Genomic DNA, 21,291 nt, shown 5'->3' on the forward strand with positions numbered 1-21,291 from the left:
GACTGCTGTATTTGTGCACCACTTCTTATATATCCAAATGCATCACTTACTTATCCGTGTCCACTTCTGGACACTACAAAACAACAAATTCATTCCAACCAGCCCAGCCATAAATTTTTTTGCAAAACAGACATTTGTACAGTCTAACATGACCTTTTCAGCTATTTTCTATGAACTGCAGCGTCTGCAAAAAAAAAAACATACATGACAACAGTATTAAGCTATGTAGCTACGTCATACGGTCATACTTTCAGGCCATGCTTGGAGACAACCAGTGTAATTTAATTACTCATGCCAATAGGCAAAGGTCGTAACTATAAGTTCTCACAACCGCAGGAGAGATAGGGTCGATTCGTGTCCATTCCATTATGATTTGGATGAACTTTAGTCTGAAAACTAGTGGCACCATTCCCCAACCTCTCCTATTTCACTCCACACTTCAGAAAAGCTGAATTGGGCTCTAATCATTCCAACAGGTTGTTGATAAGCTAGCTTCCATCTGTGCAAGAAGTTAGTGTGCCAGGACATCATAATGTAAGAAAAGAGTGACTTTATTTCTGCTTTCAAAATAAACTGTACTTAAGTTTATTTACATCAAAATGGGTAGATGCAAACAATGCTCAAGTTGAAACCGTAAATAAACATCACAGCAAAAAGAAGAAACGGAGCACTACATAAAACATTGCATCAACTGAACACATCTCACAAGTCTGCCATCAAAAGCCACTGAAGCGCTACGCTACAACAGCCGCTTAAAAGAGGACAGGTGTTCATAACCTCGACTAAAACAACCCAACCACCATTGTGCAGTTAAATTCAACAACATTTCTCTACACCTTTAGAAATAAAAACACAATACACTCAATAAAAGAAGGCTAAAGCTCAGACCCTGCAGTGGAAACAAAAACAGAGGCATGTGCTTTGCACCACAGGCGAAGAATGTCAGCCCCACAGCACACCTAGCAGTTGACATGTGCAAGAAAATTAGCTCTGAGTCACTAACAACGCTTTTCATACAGGTGGCCACATAAGCTGAAGTAGGGAAGCTTCATTTCTTTTTTCTATTTCTGCTGCCTACAACACACAGGCAATGTACAGCTCTGTAAACTGTATGCTGTGGAGGTATCTGTACACCTATTTACAACAGTGGGTTAAGTCAAACATGCAAATGCTTTAGGGTTCACCACAAGAACATCAAGTGCAATACAAAAGTATGCATCATTCCTTAAATCATATTTGGACTAAAACTGGAGACTGTGCCAGGCACACCACACGTTAAGTACAGAAGATACGCTAGGTTCACCAAAACAGAGTACACTTTAAGGACAATGCCAACTGCAAAACTAAGCACTGCACGGAAACTGATGCTTCACAAAACTAAGCTGTCCACACCACTATAGACTGGCCATAGCTTGACTCAGAAGAAAAATAATTTAACTCATTTTCTGCCACAACAGGTTGAGGGCTATGTTTAGCTTCTTTCCAAAACAATTCACAGAAATGAGGCACAGGCTTGACGTGACAGTGTCCCAGACAGGTAATCCACGGGTGGGCAAATGTCCTTGCCTCCGAGCACGTCGCATCACAACACACCCTGTCCCATGCGGTGCCAAATGGACGGCATTGACATGTTGGGCAAGGCAGCCCCATTCACACCTGCAAGACATAGCTGCTAACAGCAGCCCAGAGCTTCCCACACTTTTCCCAAGGGTTACAGCGGCACTTTATGCTCAAGAGACGTAACACCATAGTCAAATGGCACAATATGCCGTGAACTATAAAGAAAATACACTGACACCACACAGTGGATACATGACAAGATATAAAAGCCACACATCATTTTGATCCTGATGCCAACCATTTGTGACCCGAGAACAGCCCCCACAAAGCACTTCTAAGTGCCATGAGAAGTCATTTGTCAAGCTGATATGCTTCACCGAGAGAACACTGAAGTTTGCAAGAACAAGAGTGCAATGTACCACTCCTACTTCAAACCTACAACTGCAAGCAGTGCTCTGCAGGATGGATGCAATGCCGCACATGCACGCATGGACATTTAGTCAAATTCAAGCACACACCTCCACAAACTATGCCACAAAGAGACAGGTACAGAACATGGCAGCCCATGAAAAACCTGCTCACTACCGTTCAGCAAAAGATTCAAACAAGTCATCCCAGGAGGTTGGCAGTGCAATTTTGCACTGCGCAGCTCTCAGTAACTAGCCCCATACCACTCCACTTTAGTGACTCCCTTGCAGAACAATGCCCCTAGCTGATGATACTAACAATCCACAGTATGAGTGCTGGCTTTGTCAATACACAAGCTCGGAAGAAACTGGCGACCACTCTCTCGAAGAAGACAGAATACTTCAGTCGTGGAAAAGAATAAATTAGTCATGCAAGCCTTCTGTTCAAGCTCTATTGCTGACCTTTCTTTCTTTATAATACACAACTTCATTCAATATATTGTCTGTAGGAATTTTTTCACCTCCACGTACCAGGCCACCAGCTCTGAAACAAGCCAGGATGGTATGCGGTACATTACACAGGCTCATATACATACAACATTGGCTAACCCCCCGAAAAGTTTCTGATGCTGATGTTACATTATCATAAAAGAAAAACATTATCAAAGTTAGTGCCTTGTACTGAAACTTAAAATCACACCCCAACTGCCATTGAAAACACTGCAAGGAGTGCTTTTAATGTTCGCCAGTAAGCATGATTGCCGGTGGTCCATATGTGCAAATAAGTTCGCAGAATTGTCAACTTATCTGGTAAAATGCTCCTTTTTGTTTTTTTACCAGATCACACTACAGCAACCGAGGACTAATGCGTTGCTATTCATTTTATGAAATCATGGTGAAGCACCTCCAAGCAATAACCAAAAGCAGCAACTTAAGTGTACCCCAAGCTTTCCACTAAAGAGCAACTTTACAGATCAAAGGTTGCAGGAATAATCTAAACCATTTTTTCTCTTCCCTCTGATAAGATCAACAAGGCGAAGGCACATGCCCTAAGTGCACTCCACGCTGTTTCTGAATACCTTTTTGTTCACACACTGAATAAGAAAAGAGTACTGGAAGCTATTTTTAAGACTGCGCCGGTAAACAACAGCATTGCCAGAGCCCAAAAGCCATAACCCCGCCAGCAGCTTCTCTTTCCTAACAAAAAAATACAATTCTTGACATGAACCCACTCCAAAAACTTTGCCAAATCAATGCACAGTCTTAACAATAGCAGTAAACAATGGTGCGCATGCCTGGGCCATTGAGTGTTTATTTTAGTGTGCTGTCAAAGTCATCTAGACTATGGCCTGGTTTACACACTATGCAACTTCCCTTTCTTGTCTGGGAAACAAACAAACAAAAAATACGACAAAGGGTTGGTTAACAGGCACTGCTGCTGGCCAACTCAAGTATACAGCACATCACAGAAATAACAGGCCCCTTATACAGATGTCTAAAATACAATCTGGTGAGGCAACTAAGGCTGTGGTCTGGCGGGGAACTGCTTTCCAGTGTTGCAGCAAATATCATGTGACCGCAACACATTTGTGCAATGGAAGGGAAAAAAAGATGGGAAAAAAAAAATAAATCCAACATCTGCAGTGTTGCAGCAAGCACCTGCATGATTTGACAGATGGTTCAGCACACTGGTTCAGAGGTTTGGCAGTTGACCAAATGCAGCTAAATTGCCCTGCCTTGCACTAGACTGTAGTAGAGACACCTGCAACTGGGGCACTGAATGAATCCTTCTCTAGAGTGTGTGGTAATTGCGCTCTGTGCGAGCCTTGTAGAACTTGAATCCCACATAGCAGATGGCCAGACATCCCAAGGTCAGGATGATACCTCCCAGGAAGCTCAGCGTGTCAAAGTGCCGCTCAGGAGGAGGCAGAGCAGTCGGTGGAACAGCCGTAGTAGGTGCCACTGTGGTGGCATTTGTGACTGGCACAGTGGGCGATGGCGTTGTAACAGTGGTAGTATTTGGCGCTGGTGGAAGAGTTGTAGGTGCCGGTGTGTGAGGTGTGGTGGGAGCAGTTGACATGTTAGCTGGCGTCGACGGCGGTAATGTTGGTGCTGCTGTTACAGTAACTGGTGGTGGTGGTGCAGTGGTGGTTGTAATATTGGGATCCAAGGCTGACAATCCTGGAAAATATCACGTTACTTTAAATCTCTCACAAGCTTGAATTGCACAGCAATAAAAACAGCAGCAGCAGTGCTGCGAGGAAAGAAGTACAATGCACAGTGGCATGTGTGAGGAAGGCAAAGTAGTAGTAATGACTAACCAAATTAATATTATAGATCAGGAACCTTTTCATAATGCACTTAAAGCATAGATCAGACACTTGCGATCACTACTGCAGAGCAACAGCCAAGTACTTCGTGTGCCAACATAGTGCCATTCAGAGTCATGAAAAATGAACCTTTATTTCATTACTTACGCACAAAGTGACTGCTACTACCAAGAATGTAAGCACACACTGCACTCTGACAACTCTGACGCGACTTCAAACGCTTTTCCCGTTCATTACCACTGCGCCGTCTACTTACGGCCTTGCTAATATTACTTTTTAATCACCAAAAATAATTTAACATATAACGCAAAACTCGTGGATGAGCTCAGCAGGCGTGGCGTGAAGAAAGTTCAAAACTTTTGCACAGGTAGCGTACCATTATATGTGCGCATGACCTGCGGATTACATCAACATGTTTGAGACTTCTGGGAAGGGTATGAATGCGCGCCTACCACGGCCCATACAGAAGCGAATTTTCCGTACTAGCGGTTTTGTGCATTTTGCTGAAAATGCACGTATATTGTAACACGATCCAGATCTCAATCTTATCGTCGACGGGTTAGAAGCCTGTTTCGATGACACAACAAAATGCTGGTTGTACAGACAGCTAAAAAGTCGCGTGGTCGTATGAGCGCTGGACTGACTGGGCGACAAAAGTCGCGTAGCCCCGACAAGCAGGTGGAGCGCGTGCAGTTGGCGGTACTACCACCTGATCGCGTGAAGGGGGCGTCTTGTCTCGAAAGACCGGCGACCAGCGCTACCACAGCTGAAACGCGTTGCACTACGATCCGTAACGAGGCGCCTGGCTGCTCGCCCCCGGCGGTCATTCAACCACACGCTAGTCGCAACCACCGCATATGTCAAAGGCGCTATTTGGCTGACGATCGAATAGCATCCCCTAGCAGAACTGCTCCACAAAAGAAGCGGGTTTGAAGAGAAAAGATAACGACAAAACGCCAGCTACGACGTACTCACCGGAATCGCTGCAACGTGCTACGGCCCATAGCCCGTAAAGCAGCACACCGGCAGCTAGCAGCTTCATTGTTTGCGGCACTTGAGGTGTACGAATGAAGTCCTGGGTGCTGCGGAATTCAAAATAAACCTTGTAGGCGCAAAATTCGACAGGACGAGACGTGAAGCAGACGTCTCGCGGATATCACACACCACGGTACGTGTTGACGTGCGGAGAGAGGAGAGACGCGTACGGAACGGAATGACGGAACACGGTGCGGACTGCACACGGTTGACGCTGCTAGCGCTGCATTACACTAGCGACCGTAACGCAGTGGCGGTGGCGGCGCTGCAAGCGGCACTGTGGTCACTGTGGTCTGTGGCAGCCACGGTGTAAGAATATATTTAGGTGTTGACACTGGCCGCCCGCCGCGGCGGAGAGCGCGCACAGATTGTGTTCGCCCTCTAGTACATGCGCCGACCGCAGCGGCGCGGGGGCGCTGCGGAGCAGAGGCCCTTCGCTTTCGGTGCGGCAAGCGGCGTGCCCTGCTTTAGGACCCGAGCACACAGCTTATGCTGGTGACGAGGGCCAAGGCAGCGGCGGAGGCCAACGGGATCCTGGACTAGGGAATACCGACCACTGAAGCTCCACATCTATCTATCCCCATCCCCCTACTCCCTAACTCTTCCTTTTGAAAAAAAAAAAAAAAAAATAAATGTTTTCACTACTACTACTAGGTGCCCTTTTAGGCTGCGTTGGTTGATGTTTTGGGCTGAGAGAGTGCATCACAAGCTGTGAACACCACGATCTCAGCTTCCACGTCGTCAGCTTCCATCGTGGACGAGCAAATTTTGCTAGAACTAGCTTTTTGTGTCGCGGTTTGGCACAAGCCGGATTGACAGTTGTGGAAACGCACGTGGTGGCGCGGGCCGACGCCATGGACGGTCGTCGCGGCCTATGTGCATTGTGTCTGTGATCTGTTGTTTGTTGCTGTGACACACCTGTCAACTTCATCCAGGTCCAGAAGTCTGCTAGACGCAATTATGGGTAAGAAGTGCTTCGTACCCAACTGCAGTTCGGGCTACCGGAGTTGTCCGGATCAAGTTTCACTTTTTAAAGCTCCGTCGGAGCCTGCTCGCTTAGAACTTTGGCGCCGGGCAATTCCCAGAGCAGATAGGATATTGCAACCGAGCGACCACGTCTGCGCGAAGCACTTTCCCGAGCATATGATATTGTGAGGCGGATGGGTGTCCGGGCAGACGAAGACACAGGTGCAAAAGTATAACTGTTTATTTGAGAACCGCCATGGGCGTCCGGCGAGCCCGGTGGCACTCAACCGACTGCCTAACTGCGCTGGCAAGCCAGCGGCCTCCCTCGGGATATGCGCGATATGCGCGTACCACTCTCGACTGAACTAAATGTGAGGCGCTGGCGCGCGGCATGCCGTCGACGCGTAGCGAGAGAGAGCAAGTCCAAGGTGCGCGCGGGGCGCGGCATGCCGTTGACGCGTAGCGAGAGAAAGCAAGTCCAAGGTGCGCGCGGGGCTGGGGCGCACTCGTGCACTCGAAGGGGCGTCGGAGAAGTTATAATATGGTAGTCCTCACATCCCACCCCTCTTTAAAAAATTTCCCATCCTCTTACTTTAGTTCTCATAGTCTTCCAGCCACCTCGGCGGACGAATATGACGCCGGGGGCGATTGGAAACACGGGCGAGCTGCTCTGCCTGAGCAATTTTCTCAGTGTTCTGAGAAACACAGTCAGATGTTTCGGGAGGGAGTTCAGGTATGTCACCATTTTCACTGTGCACAGCACTTTCGGTTGACGATGGAAGTGGCGTTGGATGTGGGTCTAGCAAGACTTGATCGATATACGGTGGCCGGAATCGTTTGATCTGGCTCATATGAACAGTCCTTTCGTCCCTTGATGAAGTACTGGCAGGATGGGCAGTGGCGCGACGAACTACGAAGGTGACAGGCGTCTTTTGGTCGACTATTCTGTAAAGACCCTTGAACTTGGCGGCAAGCTTGGACGTGCCATCTGTAATGGGCTCTTGGCGCTGAAGCCACACGTACTGACCGACTTGGAAGTTGGTATCGCGATGTGTTTGGTCGTAGCGCTTTTTTCGTTCTTGTTGAGCTTGAATTGAATTTGCATGTGCCTCTGAGCGATGTTCGATGAGGTCTATCAGCCTTGTCTCAAAGTTGGTTGTCGCTTCGCGGCGGAATTTCTCTGTTGGCAGTTTGGGAACATACCCATGTAGAAGTTCAAAGGGCGAAAATCCCAAGCTCGCGTTTATGGCAGTGTTGACGGCAAAGGCTGCCGCATTAAGCTTTCTTTCCCAACTGAATGGTTCAGCGCTGCATGTCTTCTTGAGCACGGAGACGAGAGTTGCGTTACTGCGCTCTACGAGACCGTTGCTGGACGCACGGTACGGGACAGAAAAGTGTTGATCAATGCCATGTAGTCTCAGAAAACGTTTAAACTCATGGGAGTCGAAAGCGCGGCCGTGATCTGACAAACAGTCATTGGGGACACCATAACGGTAGAACACCGAGTACAGATGGTGGATTACTTCTTTGGTGCTTGTTGTGACTACTGCAGCGGGTACAATGAAGTGAGTGGCAAAGTCTATTACGTTGAGGATGTACTTATGGTTGCTGTCATTAGGAGGCATGGTGATGTGGTCCAATGCAATAGCAGCAAATGGCACTTCCGCTGTGGGCATAAAACACATTTTTCCTACATTTCTTGAGACAGGACGATTGTGAGACTGGCAAATCTGACAGCCTTGAACGTACTCAGTCACAGTGCTGGTCATTCGTGGCCACCAATAGCGGTCTTGCACTTTCCTAAGTGTACGCTTTGCATCCATGTGGCCGCCATTATCATGAGTCAGTTCAAGAACAGATTGGCGCAGCTTGGCGGGCACAACAATTGTGTTCAAGTCCGAATGTGTGTTGCGATACAGAATATCGTCCACGATGAGGAAGTCTGCGCTCCCGTCGCCGTCATTCACCAGCTTGTGGCGTATGGATGAGCATTCTTGATCTTCCCGCTGGAGTTGACGCAATGTTGTCATGGGCTCAATGGTGGCACAGGCAAGGCGTGAAAGCATGTCCGCAACCACATTCTGTTTTCCCGGCTTGTGTTGAACAGTGAAGTCAAACTCGACAAGGTCCATGAGCATATTAGTAAATCGACGTGACGGCTTAATGTTGTTAGTAAGGCAGGCCACGGTCCAGTTATCCGTCAGAAGGCAAAACTTCCTGTTGAGAAGGTAGGGGCGAAACTTCAAACAAATCGCCCAGTGAACAGCCAGACACTCCCAAACATTGCTGTGTAAGTTCTTTTCTGGCGCTGACAAAGCTCTGCTGGCATATTCGATGACAACTTCGTTAGCACCTTGGCGTTGAGACAGCACAGCTCCGAGTGCCAAAGCGGAGGCATCCGTTGTCACGGTAGTTGGCGCGGCGGGGTCAAAGTGAGCAAGTATGGGGGCTGTTGTTAGTGCTTGGCGAAGCGATTGGAATGCAGAATCGCAAGCTGCAGTCCAAGTGAAAACTCCTGTTCTGACGATTGCCTGCAGGGGTGCTGAAATTTTGGCAAAGTTAGGTATGAACCGTCTGTAAAAATTTGCCGTCTGTAGCCAGGATAGGACAGACTTCGCATTTGTTGGCCTGGGCATGTTCAGAATCGCCTCCACTTTCGCAGGGTTTGGCTGTTTGCCGTCTTGGGAGAGAACGTAACCCAAGAATGTCAACGACGGTACTGCAAACTGGCATTTGGCAAGTGTCACTTTGAAGCCACTTCTCAGCAGTAGTGTAAGGACCTCCTGTAGCAGGTCCACGAACTCGGCGAAGTTGGTGCCAAAGAGAAGGACATCATCGAGATATACTCGAACACCACACTTTGGATGTCGCGGCCTCAGCTGTCGAAAGATGTTTTGCATGGCTTTCTGAAAAGTTGCAGGGGCGTTCTTAAGTCCAAATGGCATCCTAGTCCACTGAAAGGTGCCATGATGAGTTATGAATGACGTCTTAGGCTGATCTTCCTCTCGTACTCGAATTTGCCAGTACGCGAATTTCAGGTCTACACTTCCGAAGAGGGAGCAGCCAGCGATATCGTCCATAATGTCTTCGGAACGGGGCAGGGGCTGGGCAATGCTGACAGTCTGCTTATTGAGAGGGATGTAGTTTACACAGAGCCGCTTTTTGGTACCTCTTGAAACAACAACTGCCGGAAAGGCCCATGGGCTTGTGGATGGCACAATAATGCCTCTTTTTAAGAGCTCGTCAGTTTGCTTCTCAATGAATGCTCTATCATCAGCAGCATAACGGTACGGTTGTCGGCTATATGGCACGGCTCCAGGGGCAAGATCGATGGAGTGTTCAGCCCCCTCATAGAGGCCCAAATCATTGTCATCAGAGGCAAAAAGCTTTATATGTTGCTGAAGAACATCTCGGACAACGGCTGCTTGTTCTTTGTCTAGCTGTTTGCCTATCTGTGCTTCACGCAGGATGAGACTCGTTTCTTCCAATGATGAGCTGCCTGCACAGTTGGGTGGCTCGGCTGTCTTTTCATCGACACCGTTATCCTGAGGTGCTATTTCGTGGCATGCCAGTGAAAGCCACGGTGGCTGGTTTACATCTGGAAGGGGCTCGAGCTGTAAGCCTCCAATGGCGAAGTGAGTTGGAGCAAACGGGGACTGGGTCATTGTGCGTGGCAATACAGCGTTCGACATTCTCGGGAACACTTTTTCATTACAGAGCAGGATGGTGTTTGTGCTCGGCTGGTGGACTTCTGTTGGCTTGGGTGGCTTCACGACGAGTTCGGCATGGGCAGCTTCAAACCAGTCCTCACCGAGGATCAGAGGTAGCGGGTTACGTGGGAGTACCGTCACCTCTATCACCGCGGAGATAGGTCCAATGGAGATGCATGTAGATATTATCCCTGCTGGTGTCACCGTACCACCACCGACGACGGAGATGGGTGGCTTCGTCCAAGGCGACAATGCAGACGATGTGACAAGGTCCTGGGACAGTATTGTCAGCTTGGAGCCGCTGTCGGGGAACGCATCAACTTTTCCGACACCTGCGACATGAGCTTCTATCACAGCACACTGAACCAGTGATCCCTCGAGGCAAGACATGGCAGTAGTATGGGGTTTGGCGTTGCCCGGAGGTTGTTGGCGTGGAGCTCTGGGCGCAGTGCACTTGGCAGACAGGTGTCCTGGTTGGCGACAGTTGAAACAGATAGCCTTACTAAGGTCGTCTCCAGGGCGGTAGGCAGGGGCGCCGTGCTTAGAGGAGATTGTATTGTACCAAGCATCTCGCTGGTCTGGTGGAAGAGCTGAAATGCGTTGTGGTCGATCTGTTCTGGTTGCAGCTATCTGGGGATTTGTACGACCTGGGTTCCGTAGTGGGGCTTGCACTCTGTGCACTGAGAACTTGGCACTCGAACTCTCTGGTCGCATGAGTCGAATTAATGAATGACTTATTGTTTGGTCCAGTTGCGTGACAATATCCATGTACGCGGCGACTGTTGTTGGGCGTTGGGCTGCAATGGTGGTGGCAAGATTCGCGTCGGCAATTCCGTGAAGGGCGTACTCTATGCGCTGAGGGTCGCTGAGGTCGACTGGGCACCCAGAAATGAGCTTAAATTTAGCCAGCGAGTAGTTTAGGAGACTCTCTCCGTGGGCTTGAACGCGACAGGTAACTGACTGTTGCCACTGCAACAAGGTGAGCTTGTCGCTGAACTGATCGAGAAAGGCTTGCCTGAAGCTTATCCATGTTGGGCACTGACGGCCGATGACGGCTTTCCAGTCAGCCGCGGCTCCGCGCAGTTTCCCAAGGGCGACGGCGAGAAGAGTCGAAGGCTCCCACGAAGCCAGGTCTCGAGTTCGCTCGAGCTCTTCGATCCAGTGGGCCGCTGAGATGCTGCCGTCAGCGCTGAATGTCGGAAGCGATCCGGATAGGTCTGGCAGAGTTGTAACCTGGACTGGGGCTACGGGGCGTTGAGACACGTGGAGGAGCTGTTGCACTAAGCCCGCAAGAAGCTCTGTGGTATCGAGACTCGGCGAAGGCAGTGCATGGTCAGGGCGCTGGGTGGATGCTACGGAGTCTGGGGAATGGCCAGGTGGCGTCGTTGGGCGGTTTTTGGCAATATCGGCGAGCAGGCGATTTATTATTTCTTCCTTCGACCCGGTAGCATCAAGGTTTCGGCGAGTGAGCTCTTCGCGGAGATAATCCGCTGTAAAGCCGGCGAGGTCCTCCGGAGTAGCTTCGCTCCAGTTTACGAGGGGCATGGCGGTCGACGGGGTAGCGCACGTGAAGAAACACGAACACACAGGCAGGCGTAGAAACGCAAGGCGAGCAGGACAAAAAGTTCAGGCAGGGCGGGCGAGGTGCTTCATCAAGCAGGCAGGCATCACACAGGTCGGCGTAGCAAGGCAAACAGGCGAAGAGGCGAGCTGATTCGGGTGAAGCGGGCGAATGGCTTCATTTGGCGGGAGAGCGACAAAATGGCGGGAACAAGTACAGCACCACCGGAGAAGCGAGCTGGGCAAACAGTTCGGCGGATTACTTCACCAGGCGGGCAGCTGTCGACGTTCCCAGCATGGTCCAAGATCGACTGCGCCAAATGTGAGGCGGATGGGTGTCCGGGCAGACGAAGACACAGGTGCAAAAGTATAACTGTTTATTTGAGAACCGCCATGGGCGTCCGGCGAGCCCGGTGGCACTCAACCGACTGCCTAACTGCGCTGGCAAGCCAGCGGCCTCCCTCGGGATATGCGCGATATGCGCGTACCACTCTCGACTGAACTAAATGTGAGGCGCTGGCGCGCGGCATGCCGTCGACGCGTAGCGAGAGAGAGCAAGTCCAAGGTGCGCGCGGGGCGCGGCATGCCGTTGACGCGTAGCGAGAGAAAGCAAGTCCAAGGTGCGCGCGGGGCTGGGGCGCACTCGTGCACTCGAAGGGGCGTCGGAGAAGTTATAATATGGTAGTCCTCACAATATCAAAATCGTACTATGCCGAGTTCAATGGCAAGGTACTTTTAAATGTACCGAAGAAGATCCCGGTGCTGTCGGCGAATGCTGTGCCCAGTATTTTTCCCGGGTGTCCGAAATATCTGACAAAACCGACAAGGTCAAGAAAGCCTCCTAGAAAACGACAGTCTACGGCCAGGTGTGGCGATCAGTCAAGCAAGCGGCCCGCTCCCGCCGCTGTCGTACTGCCCGTTGGGACGGTCTGTGAAAAACAAAAAGGCACCGATCCATCATCGAGCCCTCAGAAGAAACTGCAGACATGTGAGTGGAGTGATCAAGGAACGTGCCCTTCTCCCACCATGGAACTTGGAGGCACCTCCTCAAGTGCCACCTCCGTCTTCCTTGGCGTTCATGACGTTAAGGTTTGTTCTCTTCTGCACTCCTCCGGGTACTTAATATTCTAGGCGCTTAGTGTTCCCTGTACATAACTTTCTGCTAACCGTATCGGTCCTCCCGGCATGCCATAGATACCTATAGGTGCCCCTGGATAACGAGATACAGTTGCTTGCAATACAGGTTAATAGTAACTGCCCAGCCCAGGACATTAAATAATTTAGCTGTTGTTAACATACAGCATGATTAAGCCCTTAGCTTTTGAAGCAGTCGCGAAACTTTTGCCTGTAGCTTTTTGGGTTTGGCTGCTTTTGATAGTAGCATATGTTTTATAACAATACCTTAACTCCATTTCCACTGATATAATTTCTCTCATTTTTCGTCAGGACAACCACACGAGTCCACATCAGGGTGGTCCAGATGGATTGTGTCACGTCCAGACTGAAGCACCATTGGCAGCATGCAGCAGCCTCGGATTAGTCGAGGAAAGTCACGAGGGAGTGTCTGTCAGCGGCCAAGATGAAAAGGAACCGCTCACATTTTCATGTCTCTCGAGTTATGTATCCAGCATTCAACTTCCAGGAACCTCGTGGGCAACACAAGTTGTTGATAGCTTTGGTGTGGAGGCTGTAGTCTTCACGGAAGTGGCTTTGGCGAAGAAACGCGACCAGGCACCTTTCCTGAGGAAGTCATTAGATGCTACAGTTTCATCCAGCGGAATGCTGTCACTGCGTGCCTTCATTTATGGTCACCCTATAACTGTCAACGCCATAAGCGGCGATGTTGTTCCATGCGGCCTAAGCGACTTGGAGAGTGTGATTCACAAGTTTCACAACCTGCACGTATGCGCTGGTGGCCCCGGTGGCGAGATGTACCACAACATCCAACCCGAGTGTGCATATATCGACGCATGTGGCGTGTGGCGGCACAGAAACTGCATGTTATTTTCTGAACAAGCAAGTTGCGACCGTTGCGAAAGATTGAAAGACACACTCCGGATACATTACTCCCGTATGAAGAAGAGAGGAGAAATGAAGCACATTCGTCTTTTAAGCAGCCCTTCCAAAAAAGCCCGCATTGACCTTTTGCGGAAGGCAAGAATTTCCTGCTACAGGTCCAAAGTGCGACTTCTAAAAGGAAAAAAAAAGCTTGAGGCGGAACTGAGGCTCCATTCTCGCTCAGTTGCTTCTCCAAGCTATTGTGATGCTCGAAGAAGCCGGTGCAAAGATTCATGGGTTTGTCTGTGATGGCGCGTCAACAAACAGGAGCATGTGCAACATTCTAGGTGTTAATGGAAGCCTCAAGGAGAGCTGCAACTCGTTCACGCACCCAGTTGACCCTGAAAGAAAAGTTTTTGCGTTTTCTGACACTCCACACTTGTTTAAGTGTGTGAGAAATAGACTTAAGCAGCAGCGATACTTGAAAAACGAAGGACAGTGGATCAAGTGGGAGTACTATGCTGAAGTCTACAAGGAAGACGTTGCCAACGCGGGGGGCCTAAAAGTCTGCCCGAAAATAACGCACTCTCACATATACCCGAGTAACTGTGAGAAGATGCGTGTGAAGTTAGCCACCCAAGTCTTAAGCGGCTCCATGGCGGCGGGTATTCAGTTTTATCGGGAACAAGGTATCCGCAAACTCATAGGCAGCGAGAAAACTCAAGAATTCACGTTGTTTTTAAACAATTTGTTTGATGCACTGAACAAGCGATTTCCAGCAGAAGGGATCACAAGGAACAGCCGAGACCTCGCAATTCTCAAGCATGGAATTGACTGGCTGGACAGCTGGGAAAGAGAACTGGAAAGTGGCAACATTATAAAAGACATGTTCTTGACAAAGATCACTTGCGAGGGACTTCGAGTCACATTGAAGTCCACTTTGGATCTTTGTGAGGTGCTGCTTGATTGCCACAACTTCAAATATGTCCTAACCAACAAAATGAACCAAGATCCTATCGAGCAGTTCTTTGGCAAAATACGGTTGGCAGGAAGCCAGAATGATCACCCTTCGATGCCCACCTTTATGCAGCTTTACCAGACGCTGTCGATCTACAGTATCCTTAAACCTCCGAAGTATGGCAATTGCAAAGTCGTCGAGGGTGAGGAACCATTGCTGGATGCGTCATATTTCAGGGCCCTCATTAGAACAGACGACAAAGTGGCATCATGCCCTGGATTCATCAATCAAATTAAAGAAAAGCTAGACGATCTAGTTTCAGTAGAAGACTGGGAATGTGAAGATATCGTTCGGAAACACAAATCAGACGGAGGGCAAATTACAGACTGCATACTTTATTATGTCACCGGTTTTTTGTGCAGAAAGATGCGAAGGGTTACCAGCTGCGCTGCTTGCTTGTCAGCCTTCAGCGTAAAAAATAATTCTTTTGCTGAAGCAGCTCTAACAAATGTGAAGACCAGAGGGGGTCTTACCCACCCTAACGTCAACATATTTGACCTTCTAAAGCATACGGAGCGGTTTTTTGTTGACTATGCAGACTGCCACACGGTGTACTGGGACACCTTAGACGCAGTGATAGATACATACACGATGACATTCCCATGTGCTGATCACAAGGAAGAAGTACTCGCACAGCTCCTCCACTATTATGTCAGCATGCGTATGAGGCAGCATTGTAAGCACACCAATGCAGTCATGACAAAGCAGTGTCAAGAAAAAAAGAAACAGGCCAAGCTGTGCTCATCCTAGATGATAGAGGATGATTCGCTCAGTGTATCGTCCAAATAAACGAATGCAGTGATCATCACAATTGCAGTCACGGTCTTGGCTCTTGATTACACGAAAGTAGCCCAGTAGGTTGTGATTCACTGTGTTTTGTGCGTAACCTAGTGACTACAGGAAATCACATCTCTCAGAGAGGCTACTTGTAGTAATAAATTTGTTTGTTCAACAGAATGGCTATTCAGGCCGCATTTGAGCAAAAAAAAAAGCAAATTGTGCTGTTAATGTCCCGAAGGGGCATATGGGCATTAATAGATGCCGCAATGGAGGGCTCCAAACTTAGACCACATGGGATTCTTCACATCACACAGCACACGGGCACCTTTTGCGTTGTTTCGCGGCCACCGCAGCCGGCATTACACCTACGTTCTCGGGCCTAGTGCTAGAGACAACCACTCAGCATCGTCGCGGTGCCGACCTGAGGGATAAGATTGGCAGAAACAACGCCAGTGGCATTTCCAGTAACTATTTGCGTTTCGCGTACCTAATTGTGGACTGCACTTGCTATTAAAAAGCCGCAAATGCACACTTGGATTTTTGTTTTGGTCCCGGCGTTCGCGTGTATAGCGGCAGTGGCGTTCTGCAATACAGCACAAGAGCGCGGGTTCTATTCGTGGCTGCGGAGTAAGTATTTCTGATGCAGGCAAAATGCGGAAACGTCCTTGAGGTTTCTGTGCAAATTAAAGAACTCCAGGTGGCCGAAGTTAACCATGTTCTCAACACGGCGGTCATCTCGCAGCATTGGCGCAATACACTGCTCAAGCAATGTTTGAATGTACGCGTAGGCTCTTCAGGCCAAATGTGGGCGCGTTGAGTCCGACCTTTTATATTTAAGAGGCAGTGTAGTTAACTATGCTCACAGCAGTCGTGCGGATGAACGAAAAAAAAATTTGCTATGAACGCATTTCGATAACGAGCTCGGAAGCAGCACAGGGCTGCGTCCTCGCTGCTGTTCCGCCCATTCATGCAGTCTCAGCAAGAAAAACACGAAGTAGCCCAAAATTATTTGGTGTCGACAGCAGTTTCAATCCTTCGTTGTCTTGCCGCACTTCACAAAGCACGCGTACACGCAGCGGCACCGAAAGATCCCGTGGCATCTGCATTACGGCTGCCGAAGCTCGGCGACTAGGGGCCCCGGGTGCGTAGCGCCATCTGTCAGCGTTCGAGAGAAGCGCAGGGAGCCGCGAACAAGTCCTGGTCGCGCCGCCGAGCGCAGTGTCAACACCTAAATACATTCTTACACCGTGGTGGCAGCGCAGAAGAGAAGAGGCACTAACTGTGGTCACTTAGGTATTCAGTAGATCGGTAAAGCCCGTAAAGCCTCTCTTATAGTGAACTAGAACACTGTAGCCTCGCTATCTTTACACTGGCTGCTGTTGCACTATGTTCCTGTGGTACACTGTGGTTGGTGGTTGACGAGGTTTGAAGGACAGAAGCGACTAAAAAAAAAAAAGAAAAAAAAACGTTTTGACCATTTGTTGGGGGAGCTGAAAGGTGCGTGGTTCGCTGAGCCAGATTTTATAAACGTCTCTGCATGGTTTCGATTTTAGTTTTAACGTCCCAAAGCGACTCAGGCTATATGGATGCCGTATAGTGGGGGGCTCCGGATAATTTCGACCACCTGGGGTTCTTTAAAGTGCACTGATTGCTCAGTTATACGGGCATCTAGCATTTCGCCTCCATCAAAATGCGACCACCACGGTCGGGATCGAACCCACGGCTTTCGGGTCAGCAGCTGAGCGCCATAACCACTGAGCACGGGTTATCAGAGAAGTAACAGAGGGATGCATGCATACGAGTGTCAAAATTCTGCACAAGAATGTCGGCCCGGTTCGTCCAAAGCGCTCTGATAAACGTTGTAGTGGAGGGTTTCGTGACATGCGCTGACATACATTGCACAGCACACGGGCGTTTAATCATCAAATGCGGCCGTCGTGCCCGGAGTTTATCCCGCGACCTTGGGAAGCCGAACGGTAAGGCCACTAAGTCGACTGGGCTATAGTGATAGGCAGCTAAAAAAAAAAAAAAAAAATCATTCACCCAGGGTATGACACGTAATCAGTGCACTAGCTGTCTGGCGAAATGATTAACGTAGTGATAATTCGATCAAGCGTAACGATTATACGAGGGTTACATACAGTGCTTTATGGTCCCAGAAATGAGTGGGCACCGGACTTGGGAATCGAAAAAATGGAGATTGGTTTCGAGGAAAGGCGCTCGAGATCTGTCTCACTTTTCAGTTCACACCTCAGCCGCTCCGTGAGGGAAAGGATAGAGGAGGGAGCGAGAGAAAGAAGAGCCGTATTCGAAGACTCCAGGTTTCGACCACCTTTCCTGGGGGTATCGCTTTTTGCTGCAGCCATTGTTGTCGTTTCGGCGCAGATGGCTGCGGCAGGCGCGTGTTTTTTTATCTTCTGGTAATAACAGAGTCCGTCAATAACTCTCTTGTTTCTTTCAACTCTCCGTTTGCATTGCGCGAGAGGAGGGGGCGGGAAAAGATATGAGGCTGCAAACAAAAGGCAGACAGCTGGGACAGGCGCTGAAAGTAGACAGCAAAAAGCGGCATTTATATACCAGCCATGATCCACGTAATAACAAGGAAACAAGAGTTAATGTAAAGAGCAATCGAGGCAAAATATTCTCCATACACAACGTCATCCTTCGATAAACCTAAGACACGTTATTACACGAATACACCAAGAATTCGAAACATAGTGTCGCAAAAAACAAACGAGAGCCTATTACCAGATGATAAGAAAACAGTGAAGAATGAGCAACAAAAAAACAGCAGCGAGAGCACTGTCAGGTACATCGCTTTGCTTTTGCGCAGCTCATTCTTTACTGTTTTCTTATCATCTGGTCACTGACTCTCGTTTGTCTTGGCGGCGATGGAATTCTTGGTGGGCTCGTGCAATAACGTGGTTAGGTTTCTCGAATGATGACGTTGTGGTGGAGAACATTTTTCCTTGTTATACGTGGATCGCGGCTGCCATATAAATGCTGCTTTTGGTCTCGATAAAGCGTTGGTAGTTTCAGCACCAGTCCTAGCTGTGTGCATTTTGTGTGCGGACTCGTCTGATCGCGCTGCCTCCCCTCGCTAATCAAACGGACCAAAAGCCCAAACCAAAACTATACTTCTCTCCTAACCGCAGGAGTGAAACACAAAAGGCGCCTGTGGGCTGTGCAATGTCGATGCACATTGTTTTTTTTTTTTGTCTTTGAGGAAATGAAAGGCGCAGTAACTGTTCCACTTCTCGTTGGACACCTCAACCGCGCCGCGAGGAAAAGCATAGGAAGGTGGGAGTAAAAGAAGAATTAATGAAAGAGGTGCCGTATTGGAAGGCTCTGGAATAATTTCGACCACCTGGAGATCTTTATCGTGCGCTGATTACGCACAGCACGCGGAGATGGTCAAAGTATATAGTCAAAGTTATTCTGTTTTCACTACACTACTGAGAGGCCTTTCACTAAGGCACCTCTTCCTATCTTCTTTCTTTACTCCCTCTTTCATCCCTTCCATCGGTTTTCCACAGTGTCCTCCGAGAAGTGGCTGAAGTGCTCCAATGGCACGTGCAACAGAACTCCTCACCAACCTTAATAAATCATATACATTACCACCTTACGCTAACAGAGCTTAAGGGTATAATTTCTGCTTTATTATCACTTCTTTTCGACGACATCGGCAACGCCAGGTTGCTCCATTTCCTTTCCTCGAAAGAGCCGCCGCGGTGGCTCAGTGGTGATGGCACTCGATCGGCTGCTGACCGGAAAGACGCGGGTTCGATCCCGGCCGCTGCGGTCGAATTTCGATGGAGGCGAAATTCTAGAGGCACGTGTACTTTGCGATGTCAGTGCACGTTACAGAGCCCCAGGTGGTAAAAATTTCCGGAGCTCTTCACTACGGCGTCTCTCATAGCCTGAGTCGCTTTGGGACCTTAATCCCCCGTAAACCAAACCATATGCAATATACTGCATTGAGAGTGGAGGGCGCGGTCCTCGGGTACATTTACTTATACGGCGTTGATGGAGGCGAAATGCAAATGGTACCAGTGTGCTGCGATGTCAGCGCATGTTAAAGATCCTGAGGGGTCGCGATTAATCTGGAGCTCTCCACTATACGGCACCTCTTTCTCTCTTTCTTCTTTCACTCCCTCTTCATCCCTTCCCTTGCGGCGCGGTTGAGGTGTCCATCGAGAAGTGAGCTACTACGCCTCTTCCTTTCCTCAACAACCAATTAAAAATAAGTACAAGACTGTACACTGATACGTAGCTTGCACGAAAATACGAAAACTTTTCATTTCATTTTAATGAACGACGATTGTTATGCACATAAGTTGCAATAACTTGAACGAACAGTACGAGTGAGAATAGGGTGTTTTTATAATAACAATCTCCACTGAGGGACTGAACGTTTTGTGCTAGATAGCACGAAACGGTGAAGAAGTTAGAGACGGTCATAGATAACGGACCACATAGATGCCGCAAGCGCGCGACCATTGGATAATGACGAGAATTAGAAGGAAAGTCAGATAAGAATTTATGCTACAAAAGCTGGAGGACTGATGGAAAGTGATACGGCATAGAAAATAAAGTGCCTTCGCGGTCAAAATGATAACGGTCGCGTAGTGGGGCGTCCATGGAGGTGGAGAGTACGGTGGTGCGCGCACCCCTGTATATACTCACCGAGCAACTTGATTCTTGCAAGCAGTCCGAAACTCCTTCTCTGTAACTGCGTGACTTTCGTGACACTCAAGATAAATCGCAGTTAGGGTGAAAGCTTTGCAATCTGACCACCGTCGTCATCAGCAGATACATTTCACACACGGAACTTCCTGCTCTATCGTGAGCAGGCGCTTGCGGCTACGTGTCAAGGAAGAAAGCTTGTGCGATACCTGGTCAAGGGCTGTGATATCTGCAGACCCCTTTAAGGTACTCGCATTATTTCATGTTTACACATGCCTGCTGTCGATACGCTCTGCGCTGTCCGTATTGTTCGTACATCGCTTGCAAGCGACCGAACAATCTCCGCGCCTCTGGCCACTCCGTTTCGAGATAAGACGGTGAACACAATGTCGACGAGGCAAAGCTCTGAACGCGTTTACGGGTTGACAAGGGGTGAGGCAAGACATCTTTATGGGAAAGCCCCATTGGTAGCGGGGGAGGCATTTTCTTTTAAAGAAGAAAGCTCCGGAAATGCATTTATGCTAATAGGATCCCCCCCCCCCCCCCCCCCCCAACACACACACACGCCATTCAGAAAACAAGGGGGTGGGCAGTGTGGTTCACGAATAAAAAATATCTCGCTTAGGGCTAGTGGCCGCCTTCAGCCCTCAAATCCGCCCTTGCTCTTCGAAGTCTTCCAAGCATGCGCAGTAGCCAGGTTGGGCGCGCCCACCTACCAGTGCACATGCGCACTTGGAAAAGAATAAACACACTAATATTCTTGAAAGAAGGCACTTATGCGAAAAATTCATTCACAAACGAAAGGCACACGTGCCTATAGTTGGAAGTTGCCCGCAGTATACGTATGTCGCATAAACTTATTAGAAGTTGCGTTACGGCATACGTTGCATGTGTTGATCGTTTATAACTGTCGCTGGCAAAAACTCTCTAATATTCTTGAAAAGACGTACTTGCGCGAAAAAGATAAGGACAATTAAGCGTAGAACACACGCGATATATGCCTTGCGCAGTTTCTAATAAGTTTATGCAACATGTGCTACCGAAGTATTAATAGAGAAGGCGCTGGTATTAACTCACCGACTATACGCTGCCCGAGCCAGTTGAGGTGCGGCTTGGAAAAGAGATTTAAACATGAAATCCTCGAAGGCGGGAACAGCATACACAGGCAGAATGTGTTCCAGCCGCCGTTGCTGACTGGCAAAACTGCAATTTATGACACTACTGTGAGAGAGCAAAAAAAA

At 48.9% G+C, this 21,291-nt stretch overlaps 1 protein-coding gene across 3 annotated transcripts; it reads right to left on the bottom strand.

Moving 5' to 3' along the window:
• Positions 1-533: 533 nt before the first annotated feature.
• Positions 534-20,278, bottom strand: LOC149358661 (uncharacterized). 3 transcript variants are annotated; one of them, XM_089570813.1, is made up of 3 exons: positions 20,051-20,278; positions 5,273-5,379; positions 534-4,148 (listed from the first exon to the last, which is right to left on the bottom strand). In XM_089570813.1, exons 2-3 carry the CDS (start codon positions 5,337-5,339, stop codon positions 3,760-3,762), a joined length of 456 nt encoding a protein of 151 aa, XP_089426939.1. In that variant the 5' UTR covers positions 5,340-5,379; positions 20,051-20,278; the 3' UTR covers positions 534-3,759. The 3 variants fall into 3 exon arrangements, with proteins under 3 accessions (XP_089426939.1, XP_089426942.1, XP_089426941.1); XM_089570816.1 differs by lacking the exon at positions 20,051-20,278 and adding an exon at positions 17,506-17,524; XM_089570815.1 differs by lacking the exon at positions 20,051-20,278 and adding an exon at positions 5,462-5,608.
• Positions 20,279-21,291: the final 1,013 nt, after the last annotated feature.

The sequence above is a fragment of the Amblyomma mixtum genome, chromosome 2 (assembly GCF_055824585.1).
Source record: "Amblyomma mixtum isolate Tamu chromosome 2, ASM5582458v1, whole genome shotgun sequence".
Classification (NCBI taxonomy): domain Eukaryota; kingdom Metazoa; phylum Arthropoda; class Arachnida; order Ixodida; family Ixodidae; genus Amblyomma; species Amblyomma mixtum.

What these genes read in the sequence shown, in the direction of transcription:
- LOC149358661 (XM_089570813.1), bottom strand. Translation starts at nt 5,339, where the DNA reads ATGAAGCTGCTAGCTGCCGGTGTGCTGCTTTACGGGCTATGGGCCGTA. An exon ending in AGCACGTTGCAGCGATTCCG is followed by an intron (nt 4,149 to 5,272) that starts GTGAGTACGTCG and finishes GATATTTTCCAG; the next exon opens with GATTGTCAGCCTTGGATCCC.